The 14,057-nt window shown below is 37.0% G+C and overlaps 1 protein-coding gene across 1 annotated transcript in view; it reads left to right on the top strand.

The window, feature by feature from the left end:
- TRIQK (triple QxxK/R motif containing) overlaps positions 1 to 13,345 on the top strand; it is a 36,381-nt gene extending 23,036 nt beyond the window's left edge. The window contains exons 2-3 of the mRNA XM_010006427.1: positions 2,936 to 3,021; positions 12,815 to 13,345. Coding sequence (XP_010004729.1) covers positions 2,936 to 3,021; positions 12,815 to 12,928 — 200 coding nt within the window. The 3' untranslated portion in view covers positions 12,929 to 13,345. The remainder of the gene's footprint in view (positions 1 to 2,935; positions 3,022 to 12,814) is intronic.
- The last annotated feature ends 712 nt before the right edge of the window (positions 13,346 to 14,057 follow it).

Raw genomic sequence — 14,057 nt, 5'->3', positions numbered from 1 at the left:
CTGCCTCTGGAAAGTTTTCAAAGCAGTATCTGTAAACAGGGCACAACTCAGTTCAGCTGCTCGAGGTCACTTTGCTGCCAAAGGAATGGAAAAACTGTGAAGAAGGATGGAAAGAAGTGGTGGGATGGAAGGTGGGCTCTGAAGAGCTTCTGAAGGGCAGAGCCACCTTCAGGCACTGAAAAGGAAAAGTAGATGATCATTACAGCTGGTCTTGGGAGGGACTGGCAAGGGGTAGCACAAGCAGGCAGATAGATGATGGCTACAGTGAGTAAGAAAAGTTACCTTATTGTGGACTAGATTTTTGGCCTTAAAAATGGAAAGAAAATTGTGGACTTGCAAAACATTGTAAATAATGAAATGGCAGATTTATTTTTAAAAAATTGGGAATTGGAGTAATTATAAAAAAAAAAAAAAAAGTTAAGAAAAGTCAGTATTGCAGTTTGAGAGAAGAGATGAGATGAAGGATTGATAACAATAATGACCAGTAAAACAGGAAAGGATTTTGCTTAACTAATAAGAGTAAGATTTAGTCTGGAAATTTTCCAATTCTATCTTTTTGGCAGCTTCTTCTTGCCTTCCTCAGGAAAATTCAGTGTCTGTCTAGAATAGACATTGGGTAAAGTAGACAAATGGGGCTTTCTCTGATGACTCTGTTTTAACTGGCTTTGATGGTCACTTCCTGGGAAGGAGAAACAGCTTAAGCTGATGACTCTGACAGATAAATTTACAAAAAAGCTTGCAGGATAAGTGACATAAAGCTAGAAGACATTTGGAGCGTGAGCATATGTATTCCAACTGGTTGTATTTGCAGATCCATAACGATGTAGGGAGCCTGTATCATTAATTTCTGCTTGTTTTCCAGGTGGTAATGATCAGTATTCACGTGGTAGGGTCTTTGCATTTCATAGTTCTTTATAGTTCTGTAGTGCAGATGTCTTTCCCAAGGCCTCAGAAAATTCAGATGTTTTAAGAGTCTTTTAGTACTTTTGCTGAATCTGGTTTTCATTACAAAGGACTCCACAGATGCCCTTTTTAAACTTTTGCACTTGGTGGACTCAGACAGTTTCCCTACCATTTTTATTATTTTATTTTTTTTCTTTTTGGCTATCACATTTAGCAAAGAGAGTGGTGAATTAATGGCAGATGCATAGATTTGGAAAATAACCAGCTCTAGAGTAATTATTAAAATAGTCTATTTGTTATTGAGGAGGGATGGGTTAGTTGCTCATATCAGATTTAATACAAATCTGGAAGTATTCTATAGATAAGTAGAATCTAATCTTAGCCATAGCCACAATACTGGAATACATTGTGCCAGAGTGCTTGAAACTGAGGGAGAGAGCACCAATAAGCTTTCCCTTTTCTAGGAATAGACTTGGTCTTATCAATAGGTCTACTTCATAGACTAGGTTTCCTGTGTGATATTTACACCTATGTGGAGCATCAGACGTTAATAGTTATTCTGTTATCTTTTCTTCACTCTATCCTTTAAGAAGGTTCCTTGGATAAATGCCCCTTAAACATTGTTTCAGTTGTTTCCTCTTGCCAACGATTATTTTCTAAGTTATTTCTGGTCTTTTATGAATAATATCTGACCAAGTGATAATACAGACATCTTCACAATATGTAATTCCTAGGCTGAGGAGAGATTATATAATGAAAGCAAATTGATAATATGAGTTCAGCATCCACAATATGCTAGAGAGGAGCTCTGTATTGAGTATCAGCAGAGTGATAGAAAGAATGGACAAAAGCAAAGGTGTATATCACAGAATACAGTATAGCACTGGAGAAGAACTTCCTTTTCCAATTCATGTTTCAGAATTTCACCAGTACAGTATAATATCACAGTTTTGAAGGTGACCATAAATTGAGAAGCTTGCACTATTAGTTATGTATGGAAGACCACATCTGATTGAGCAAATTGGAGTGTTGCATGCACAAAACTACTGACACAGTTTTAGAGAAAAGGTTAAATTATTTTAATGCAACAATGGTGAAATCTAAATGTAAAACTAGGTAAACTTAGTGTTTAAAAATGGCCAAATATTTTTGTTTTAAGCATTGTAGCTCAGCTTTGGAAATAGGCAAAAAAGACAAAAAGGCATGTATGCATTAGTGGGGAGAAAATGACAAGGAGGACGTTTTTGAAAATACAGAGTGGTTGTACTGGGGCTCTGAGAAATTTCTTCATAGATCGGTCTTTTCCTTCTCCTCCTTTTGTGCTGTAACTGTATCTGACTTCTGTTGATTTAAAGAAGCTGTAGTTAATAGTACATAGTATAGCTGTAAGAGGCCCTTCAGACAGCAAAAATATCCTTGAGAGATAGCAAGTGTTTTATGCTTTATTATAAAATTGAGATAAATTATTTATGCTATTGGTAAGTACTTGCGTGTCCTCCTCTGAACTCAGTTAATGTGGACTCACAGTAATCAAGCACTTAGCTGTGCTCTTTTGGGGTGCAAGAGATAGTCCCCATAACTTTTTAAAAGTCCAAGAGTCTTCTGGAAGATTCTGCGTAACATGTTTCCACAAGCAGGTGGTGTGAAGCAGTGGTTTTATTAGTGCTTACTTGGGACTGACCTGCATGTCTCTGAGTTTTGATACTTGCAAACAATGTTCCAGTTCAGACTGATGATACATTTACATTCACCATAATGTCCTAATGGATGGCTTTCCATACCTGTATTTTGGTGCCCTTGTGGAGAAATAGGTTCTTTTCTGTTTTGTCACCTCTTGCTTGTTGCTGTCATTGTGTTAATGACCATTGTTCCACAGATCAGGCCTCTGTCTTATAGAGTAACTCCTGCTTGAAGTGCTGGAGCGTGGGATGTTTTCAGAATGTTAGATCTGGCTTTTCAACTGAAGTAATTGCTGACATTCTTTATCTTCTTTTTTTGCGTTGTTTTCATTAAATGTGCTTTTCTACTTTAGGAAAACAAGATTATAAGAAAACCAGGCCTATGTTAAGAGCTACAAGATTAAAAGCAGAGGCCAAGAAAACTGCACTAGGCGTAAAGGTAGAGATCTATTTGATAGCTTATACCACATTTGTGTATATGTTGTTTCATTTCCCCAAAGATGTACTGTGTGAATATTGATTTCTGAGAGATATTGTTTATGACACTTGAAAATCTAAGTGGAATACCAGAATCTAAAATATTTATGATGGATTGCTTTTACTTAATGCTAAAATAGTTAGAATAGTTTGAATGCTAAAACATTTTAAGTAGTCCATGTCTTTTTTTATGATGTATACTTACTTTAAGGTCAATAAAGTACTGTATGCTTAGAAAATTGCTCTTTTTAGGGATCCTCTCTGCACACAGAACAAATGGTTTAACTATTGAATATCATTATAAAAATTACAATATACATCTTCTTCCTCTTCCTATCCTATACCCAGGAGTTATTTAAAGACTGAGTTTGTTAAGTACTGTAAATTCTCAGCATTATTAACTCAGTCTACATCCTCGTGTACTGCCTCTGACATGGAAGAAGAAGGTTTAACTAATAGCAAAGTATATCACAGAATCACAGAATCCTAGGGGTTGGAAGGGACCTCAAAGATCATCTAGTCCAACTCCCCTGCCAGAGCAGGGTCACCTAGAGCACATCACACAGGAACTTGTCCAGGTGGGTTTTGAATGTCTCCAGCAAAGGAGACTCCACAACCTCTCTGGGCAGCCTGTCCCAGTGCTCTATCACTCTCACAGTAAAGAAGTTCTTCCTGATATTCACATGGAAAAGGTATGGACAGGTACTGAACTATATTTTGGAAATGTCCCTTTTTCAGGCAGGTATGAAGTACAGTAGCAGCTAGGTCACCATGGCTGTGAATATGAGCAAGGAGGACAATCAGGAATATTTTGTGCTGTGTACTACCCAGTGTGTAATCAAAATGGGTTTTATCTTAATGCATATCGTTTATTTAAGTTGTATTTTTCCCGCAACTTAATTTTTGGATCAAATGTATGTAAATTTTGCTTGGCAGCAAGGGTAAAAACCCAGCAAAATTAAAAAGCAGATCAAATATCTGAGTATTCTAGTGAAAGAAACTTCAGAAATGTTAAAAGGAGAATGTTTTCTTGTTTCTGGCAGATGAGAAATCAATTTTTTCAAGTTATAGCTTATAGCAAATGCCAAGGTATTACTACCAAGCTGTAACAGCTGTTGAGCTGCCAGATGATGTATTTGGTTGTCTTCCAGAATTTGCTATTATAATCACGAAACAGTGCTTTCTTTTTGCTCCTGATTGCTGATCTCGATCAAGCATTACCGTGCAATGCAGTATGTTTTCACAACATAATCTCCTCAGTTAGTGCTGTGTGTCAGGTTTTAATGAGAAAAAGTAGATTGCCTTTTTTTGTTTAAAGGATAGATTATTAACCTTTTGAGTTCAATGTTTTTTCCTTCCCTCCTTATAAAATTTTGCTTTTCATTTTACTTTCAATGACATGACCTTTTAAAAGTGATGTTCTACTTGGAGACTTTTACTGTACAACACAGTTTCTTTAAAATGTGCAAGTTTTTTGCATGTCTTTCGCAAGTGAGAAACATGTGAACCTTAGTCCTTCAAAACCTGTTTCATTTCCTTATTTTCTTAAATAATTCTTACTTAAAATGAGGGAGAACAGAAATCATATATGTATGCATATGTATAGTGTAGAATCAAGTATTAATGAGTAAAGGAATAAATAACAGTTTATTTTGTACAAATATGTTGTAGCAGAACACCGAGTTCTAAATAAGAAGTTCTAAGAAGTTTTGCCATCAAGGTGCACATGTGCTCTCTAGGTTTTGGGATGTTGCGTTTCTGGGGTTCTGCTAGTTGCAGTATGCATTGTCTCAGACAATTCTGCCTCTGCCTTTAGAAAAAAAAAGGCATTCTTTACAATATTGTCTTTGGCCTGTAACATTTTTTGTACACCTGGGCCAAAAAATATGACTCTGAATCATCCCCAAACAGATCACAGTCATTTGCTTTCCTTCCTAATTGCTGAGAAAACCTGACAGAGCTGAATAAAAAGGGAAGGTAATTTGGGCACCTTTCCCTCTGGTGATGTGCTTGTGTGGGAAGGAAAGCAGAGCCTTTGTCTGCGTCTTTCTCCCTGAGCCTACTTAGCACCAACAACCTCAAGCCTACTAAATGTTGCAATGCTTCCCTCAGTTTATGGGCAATCCCTGTAGAATAAAATTCTGCACTTCTACTGACAGACCCTGCAGTGCTCAGCATGTATGTGAGGCATATTTAATGCCTCGGGATAACCTTGCACATCTTCCCATCTCACAGTGACAGCTCTTCACCCTGCTCTATCCCTTCAGTTCAGCAGAGCTTCAACATGGGCAGTGGATGTGCCTGGAGCATCTGCACAGGAATTGCCCTCCCTACCCCAGGAGAGGCTGCTTAGTATTCCTTCTATGAGACCTCCACAACATCTCCCCACCCTCAGACAGGGCTTGGTTTGCTCTGTCCATTGTTAAATACCTCCAGCAGTCCAAGAGCAATCTTCTTATGTTCATCCTCCATGCCTATCCCAGATACCTCTCTGTTACCTTCTGGATACATTTTGCAAGAATTACTTGAAGTCTACTGCTTACTGTGACAGCAGAATGTTAAACCATTCTTCGTGTCTGTGGCTGTCAGAAGAGTCAGCAGAGTTGAGGTCTGATCAGGTTTTGTACATTTATGGAACTATTTTGAGGCTTAAGTATGTGTTCCTTTAATTGTTTCCTAATATTCAGAGCTTTTGGGTGTGCCTGAGTCTTACTTTGGCAAGACACTGTCTCAATTGTCACTTTGTATTAGGAAAGTGTTGTGATGGTGATAAGCGACATGATTCACTTTCCAAAGGCTGGGGTTTTAGTCTTTCTGTGTGATGTAGGCCCTGGTTCTGTGCTGTGACAGCTGCTAAACTTCAGTGTCAAGGGGAAAAAAAAATAGTGTAACTACAGTGCAATGGAAGTAGCAGTTTCAATAGAAATGTCCAAAGTTCTTGTAAATCTTTGAGAAAACACATACATATGTGTATTTACCATGTATTTTATTTGTTTTCCAGGTTTCAGTACATGCTGCAGTATGTAGCATATTAACATTTCCTTTATTAAAATTTTCTTACAAAAATCTAAGTCACAGTTAATGAAAATATTGTAAAAGTAATGAGCATCTTTATCTGTGAAATATGGAACACAGTCAGTACCATACTGCTACTTAAAACAATGGGATTTTTAGTACCTTTAGAGTTGTTCTGCACTGGTGTCCTGAAGAGCTTATATTTGTGTCTCTAAAATAAGACTTGTATTATTTAGAGGGGGGAGGGGGGTGGGGGGAAGAGGACTGGAAAACTCGTTGAAGGGATTTGAGTCCATAATTTCTATAACGATAATGAAATTCCACTGTTGTGTATTTCACCATGAGAGCTGACAGCATCCAGTTTTAAAAAAAAGGCCTTATAAATAACATAAAACTTTTCAGAGCCAGTCCCCTGGAGATCCTGCACATTTCATTGCTGGCATACTAATTAGCTTGCCTTGTAAAACTTTGATTGCGTTGTCATTTTAATGCAAGGCTTAAAGTAACAAAGTTTCTTTCAGACCCTGCCATTTAGTACTTTTTAACTTCCCTGATGAGAGATTTTATCTCCGTTGATAATGTCAGAGAAGCAGCTAAGCACTAATAACTATCAAAAGTTAGTTGAAGCAGGGTGACCATGCTAGTACTCAGAGTGTAATGTTTGCTCTTTAAACATGTTATAAAATTAAATATTGTATCACAGCTATTGTTCTGGCTCAGTTTGTATATATGACACTAATGCATACGGTGCCAAAATGTATGGTGTCTCCTGAAAAAGCAACACTCCATCTTGAGAAAAAACTTGGAGTGAAAGAAATATGCTGTATGTCTCCTTGTGTTTAGATAAGACAAAATTATTTGTAGCAGTACCAAAAAAGGAGCCTCTGAACCTTCTCTGTGTGATTGTTTTGTTGTCCCCACGTGGTGGGCTCATGCTGGTGGAAGCTGCTTGTCCTTACCAGGTGGAACAGCAAGAGATCTTCACTGTCAGTGCTAACTGCTATCAGAGGGTGAGGAAGAGGTGCCAGCACTGTCATGGCAAGCAGAAAATGTTTTGAGGAATGTGGAAGCTCAGCCCCAGAGGGCTGGGGTTTGGTATGCAGAGGCCAAAAGTAATGGGCGTTTTTAGGGAGAGATTTTTTTCACAGGCCACAAGAATGAATCTGTGGACCTTAGGATAGATGATGCAGTTTTCTCTCATGTTGAAAGGCAGACACAAATCTGAACAGTAGTATTTTACACCCACTGGATAAGACATAATCAACTGCAGAATACTACTCCAGAGAGTTATTAGCAATGTAGTACATTGATTGAACTAAGGAAAAAAAGTGAGAGCTTACTGACTGTCATTCTTTTGTGTATCTACTTAATCTATTGTGTAGCTAGCTAGCTCACTATTAAGAGTTTATCTCATCTGGAACAAGTTATGTATGAATAGATAACAAGACATTCCTCGTGTATTTTGGCAAAGGATACTCTCTGATTTCATGCTGTTCATAATCTGCTAAGTTAGTGAACTACATTTGCCAAGATAAGTTGGGAATATAGTTTCATAGCTGTGCAGAAATTAAGGCCACAGGAGACTATTAGATCATCTGATCTGGCCTTCTATATGTTACAGATCATAAAAATTCATACAAATTATTTAGAATGTCCAATCACTGAACAGCCAAAATACTGGGTCTTCAAGCCATCTTATGTGCCTCACATCATGAGCAGGGCAGCTTAATATGCCATCGGTACACAAAGGGTGATATTCCCAGTGATCCCAGCAGCCAGACTCTGATCCCTGACCTTGAAATGGAAGGGCGTGGAAAAAAAACATGCAAAGAGAAAAACAAAATCAAATTGCTCCCATCTGACCCCAGCCCGACCTGTACACATACAGTAATTGTGGTGGCTTTGAGTGTGTGAACAAGATGCACCAGGCAAGAGCTTAGGAGGATTTTCTGTACCATCTCAGAGCACTAGTCTAACTAACCTAGGCTTTGGTCTCTACTTACAACCAAACTCTTAACACTTCAAATGATATTTGACAGCAACAAACCCTCAAATCTGGAAATGAAAACAATACAATTGGAGGAAAAATTCCTGAAAAAAAGGGAAACTTCTTCTGGTCCTGTGTAGAAAAGTCTGAAGTGCTGAAGTGTGTGTCATTACTTTTAACAATCTGGTACTTTAGGGATTTTCAATACAGTACTGACAATATAATTAATCCCAGTTTTCCATGGCCCTTAAGGAGAGGAGCGGTCTGGAGAGCTGTTTCCCAACTCCAAGGCTGGCAGCTAGGTTGTCCTTTTCACACAAGCCCAAATTCAGGTATTCTTCCTAATAACTACATGAGAATGTTCCTTTTTTTGAGAGATCTGGCTATAAAAAACTCACAGCTATGGAAGTTCATGTTTTACTCAAGAGGTAACTAGAATGTTCAGTCATTTTTGCTCCTAGGGACTGGCATCTTATTTCAAGACAGCCTATCCAACCACAGCTGGACTTTAGGAGGCTCTTGTAAACAAGGTAGAAGAAGCCCACACTGTGAAGCACCTTACTTAAATACAGTTGTATGACATACATAGTTACATATTGCAACCAAAATACCTCTTATTCTTCTCTGTGATAAAACAAATACCAGTCATCTCCCTGCTGGAAATTCCCTTGTCTTTCACATCCAGAGATCACATTGAGGGAGTGGTTACCCCTTAAATACAAAGCCCTTTTTAGACTCAGTTTTTCAAGGCAGTGTCCTGCACTTTGTAAGTACTGTTTACATCTTTGATGCCTGTGTATATTATCTTGCATTTAGCTATATTCAAATTAATCCTGGTCTCACAGAAGGTGTGGCAGGTGGATTGGAACTAGATGATCTTTAATGTGCCTCCCAACCCAGACTGTTCCACGATTCTATGATTGTGTAATCCTGTTGCTTTTTTATCATATAGCCAAGCCTTTTAGATTGCTCTCTACCTTGTTCTTGAGTAGTTTGTTCTCATTATTTGAGATGATCTTTGTTCCATCTGAGAATTTTAGAAAAAAAAGTTTTTAACATAAAAAATTACTGATTAGTTAGTGATTTATTTTGTTGTCTTGTATTATTTGTAGAATGACCTATGTTAAGGAAGTAAACATCCATTTTGAAATATTTTTTTTTGTTGAAACTCTAAATATGGTCACAGTGAATATTCAGATGAAGTCTCTCAGTTAGAAATCATATGGGATTAAAAAGTTTGTTGTCAAGTCCATGTATGTTTGTCTTATTTCTACAGGTCAGCATGATTTTCTTTTCACCTCTGTTCAGAAACAAGTAGCAATAGTTTAGCATTTCAAGGACAGCAATTTATGGTACTCTTTTACCTAGTTTTAAGCTGGTTTCAGATGAAAAAAATACCATTCTCCTTGAAAGACAATAACAAATATATAAAACCCCCAGAATTTCCTGACAGTGTGGTATTTCTCTATATGTGTAGGATACAATGCTGCCATACACAGTGTCCAGATTTGTGTTGCTATAGCCAACATTTTTTCTTCACCTACTCTCCTATTTTTTCATCTCCTGATTAATTTTGTTTAGATTCCAACGTTGCAACTTGCTCCATGAGGGTGAATCTGAGGACATTATCCAAGTATTTTGTTATGAGAGACATAAATTTGACAAAAAATGATAGGAGAATTAAATCTATGTTATGCTGCAATTGCATGTGTTTTCTTTATGGAAGAGTTTCTGAAAAACTTAACTAAGCTAACATCATGAGGGTTCTGCAGACATTATTCTAAATGTAAGAGAATATAATAGAAACTCTGTTCCTTTTAAAGGCTTCTTTGACTGTACTTTGGGATTTGAAAGCAGGCATGTTGCATCCTAGTCTTCTGTACCATGTTCCAAAATTTAAAAAAAAATTAAAAAGAGAAATGCCCTGTTACAATTTCAAGTTTATTTCTATAGAACTTTTTCTATATTAGTTAATTATTCATGGTGAAATCCTCTGAGTAAATGGATTTTGCAGAGGGATGATGGGGATGATCCATGAAGTGCAAAGTGAAAGGGAGCTATATATGCTGAGCGGGGAGTATTTTAACATTTCATTTCTATGCGTGACTTAAAATACAAGCAAAGCCTGGTAAGTATAAAACAAATTAAAATGGCAATATATGCCATTGTCACAAAGACAGCATAGTGGTATAGCATCTCATTTGCTATTAACATTGCAAAATTTATGTTTAGAAAAGTTCATAAACTGAATGCAATTTCCAAGAGACTGCATATCCCTCTCTGAGAGCCAGGTGTCCTTTGTTAGGCTGTCTAGGTTTTTGTTAGTCTGCCTTCTTCAGTAACTCAAAATTAAGGTTCTTGCATAATTTGCAAATCTTAAATTTCAGTAAGGCTTTCCATTCCCAGGGCTAGTAAATACTGATCCAGCAACCCAGTTCCTAATGCCTGCACAAGGAAAGCAGTAGCATTGCCTCAGTGTTACTCTCTGTAAAACAGGCAGAGGAATTAAAGAACTACTCCCATCAAAGCAGTTACTGGGCAGCCTGAGAATAAAAACCAAGACTTTCCCAGTTCCACTTTCTAGAAAACAAGTCTTTAATGCAAACATTCCCCAAAATCTTGCTGCTGCTGCTACCACAGCGTTTCACAAGAGACACTGGGGAGAGGGGAGAGGAAAGGTGAATGTATTGTAAAGCAGAAAGCGTGGCGAGCGTGGCATCCAAACAAGGAAAAAAAACTTTTTAATACTGGAATGAATTTGCTATCAGTGTCAAGTGTGAATGGTGCCTGCATTGTACGGTTTTGTTGTCCACTCTCCTGAGCAGATGGAGCTTGCAGTTGTATGTCACTTGTTTATTACATCCTCTTAAGATTAGTAGCTGTGTGGCCAGATGGGTCTGGGAGCACAGCTGTGGATACAAGGAAATAAATGAAACCTGTCTGATGCTGCCATGCCCTTTTGTGAGATACTGACGTGTTGCAACTGCAACAAAGCAGAAATCACTTTCCTTTAATATATTAGTGAATTAGATGTACTTTTTTTTTTTTAAATCAAATCATATGAAATCAGAAAGATGAGGTTCACATGAGGTATAATTCTAAGAGGGAAATGTAGTTCAAATCTGTAGCAAACAGCCTCAGCAAATTTACAGGAGCAATTTTAATGTGTTAAAATAAATGTAAAGTATATCTCAATTAATAATTTATATAAAATATAAAGTAAAGGTTTCTTTAGAACAAAGACTCCTATAGAGCATACGCCAACTAGGCAGCAGTATTTCAAAGTTTATTAGATGGCATATGTTGAATTATTGATCCAACATTCTGATAAACTATATAATGCATTCATGTAAATGCAAATGAAATGCTGTTCTATAGAAGAATGCCAGGTTATGGGCTAGACTTTAAAAACTGAAGTTAACACAGTTTTAACTCTTTCATGGCAGTGGACAAAGTCAGTCACAATGCCACCACAAGTCTAGAGCTGTCAGCTACCATGTAGGGCTCTACACCTTGAGCTATCATCTCTACTTCCCTTCTAGTCCAAGGGAAGAAATAGGCATTTTTAGGGAGAATTCACCTGAACTCTTTTAGAGGCCACAATGAATCTTACACCAAAGAGAGTCAGGTTCTATCCTTCGACTGAAAGTGTGTCTCATTGTCTAGGTGACTTGTTCCTTCTAAGCACCCCAGTGTGTGATTGTAAAAATACGTCATGATGATAAGGAATGCAGCAGTGTGTGTTAGCTGTGGAAGCGGCACTTTCTGTAAGCTGAAGAAACATAAGGATAGTTCTTAAAATTGTTTTTTTTTCTTTCATTGTCTACCAAAATGAGAGTCAATGCTATAGGGAGTGTGCTGTGCTTTATGAAAACTTTAAAAATGTGAAATACTGACTTTGAAAGAAGTAGTGTTATAAAGTGGGTGATTGTATTATTGTATCTTAGATCTCTGTTAAGTTGGAGCTTAACAAAGTCCAGCTTTAAGACAGAATATGATGATAAGCAGTCCCATAATGAGTATGACGTGTAGTACAAAAACATTTTTCTGCTTCTGAAAGCTGCTATAAATCATGTATACATTGGAACACTCTTTTATGTTAATTAAGGAAGATGCAGCAAGTTGCAGTATTTTATGGGAAGAAAGGCAAATGCAACTGTAAATTGTGCTTTTTGCCTTATTGCACAAGGAAAGGAAGAAAAGTTTCATCCAATTCTGAAGGATTTTGTAGCTCCATATTGTAATGCATGCCAGGAAGTTGGGAGGTAGAGGTAGCAATTTTCATTGACTTCCACCATACTGTGTTTGCTTCATTAAAAAATTACAAATTTGTTGGCAAAAAGCAGGAACATATTGCTAGAAAACATCAAAATTCACAGTGTAAATTCATAACTTAAATTTGTGTTCAAAACTGTGGTTTGTGAATTCTGTCATTTCTTTTAAAAAAGAATGAATACCATAATAAGAGGACATGAAGCTCCTATTTCTAGGTCAGACCAAAGATCTTTGAGCCAAATATCCAATTTCTGGCAGTATGTCAGACTTACCGAAGTCTTTACTAAGTGAATGGATTTTACAACATCCTGAAATGGTAATCATCAACAAGAAATCATTAAAGTATCAGTGCCCTATGCAATTATAAACCACTGATGTTATTTTGATGTGCTTTATACAACGGAAATAATATTTATTCCTGATTTATCTGTAAATATGGTGCTATTTCTAACAGATTTTGTTTTATGTTTTTCTACAGGAAGTTGCCCTTGTCCTTGCAGCTATACTGGTATTTTTGTTGGCTTTTTATGCTTTCTTTTATCTTAACATTTCCAATGAAGTTGACCTTGATCTGGATCCAGATGAAAACTAGCAGATGCAATGAATCTATCATCACGACTTCTTCAGCTTCAACAAGACTACGTAGGAACACACTGTCCCTTCACTGTGAGACAGTAAATTGTGCCATTTCTTGCAGTCCAAATTCATAAGAAAGTTTTGCAGTACGTCAGTCACTTTTACATTCCAGGTCTCCAAAATAAGAGAACACTCAAGCCTGGCCAGTATAGTTGGTTAACATCAAGGCTAGGAGCAGCAGTAGTTTACTGTTTACGTTATTTTTTTCCTCAGGCAGAGAAATTTGATGTCAAAAGACAGGTACTATTATTATAATGGATATTGATGCTGATTTCACAGGAGGAGAGCCTGCCTTGTTTAAATTTAGGAATCAAAGCTTCCTAATAGCCAAATTAGTTTCCTTTTCCTTTCCAAAAAGAAAGCAGAAATACCAAATAAAAGTATTTTATTGATTTGTATTTACATTTTATAAAAAAAAAAAACCCTTATCTTTTCTCTTTTTATCTTTCTTGTGCATGTGTGCACACACATGCACACGAAGAGGGAAGAAATTGTAGGGAATTGGCAGTCTGTCACCTCCTATATGGACTTAATTTTATGTCATCCCAGATTCTGTGTGCCCATATATCTGCAGTAATCTTTTTCATTCTTTTGCCAACTGTTCAGCACACATGTGTTCTGTCAGAAATGGCACCTGGATGACAGAAGTTCTAACATTCACATATGTCTCTGAAACACAGTTCTTTGCCTCCTGTGCTGCCTGAACTAGTGTAAACAGAAAGTTCAGTCGATGTTGGATTTAATTAGTATATTGCTCTATTATTAATATGAAGTCAAAATAATGTTTTAATTATACTCTTCCTGCTGTTTTTTTATCATCTTGCTCTACCTGTTAGTGAATGTTGTAAAAAAAAAATGCTTTCCAGCTACACAATCATTTTAATCACCAAACTAATGTAAGAATTTGTAAGTATTAGGAAACCTTTTTTTTTTTTTCTTCTTTCCCCATGCGTACTAATAATTGGGAAAGTCTTGGCTCCATGACATCCTTCAGCTCTTGCAAAGTACCTTTCAGAATACGTTCTGTAGATAACATTTCTGATCCCTTTGATAACCAGAAACAACTTGAAGAAGTCGGTATGTCA

The sequence above is a fragment of the Chaetura pelagica genome, unplaced genomic scaffold (assembly GCF_000747805.2).
Source record: "Chaetura pelagica isolate M959 unplaced genomic scaffold, ChaPel_1.0 scaffold76, whole genome shotgun sequence".
In the NCBI taxonomy this organism is placed as follows: domain Eukaryota; kingdom Metazoa; phylum Chordata; class Aves; order Apodiformes; family Apodidae; genus Chaetura; species Chaetura pelagica.
Note: the sequence above shows the minus strand (reverse complement) of the source record. Positions and strands in the feature narration are given on the sequence as shown.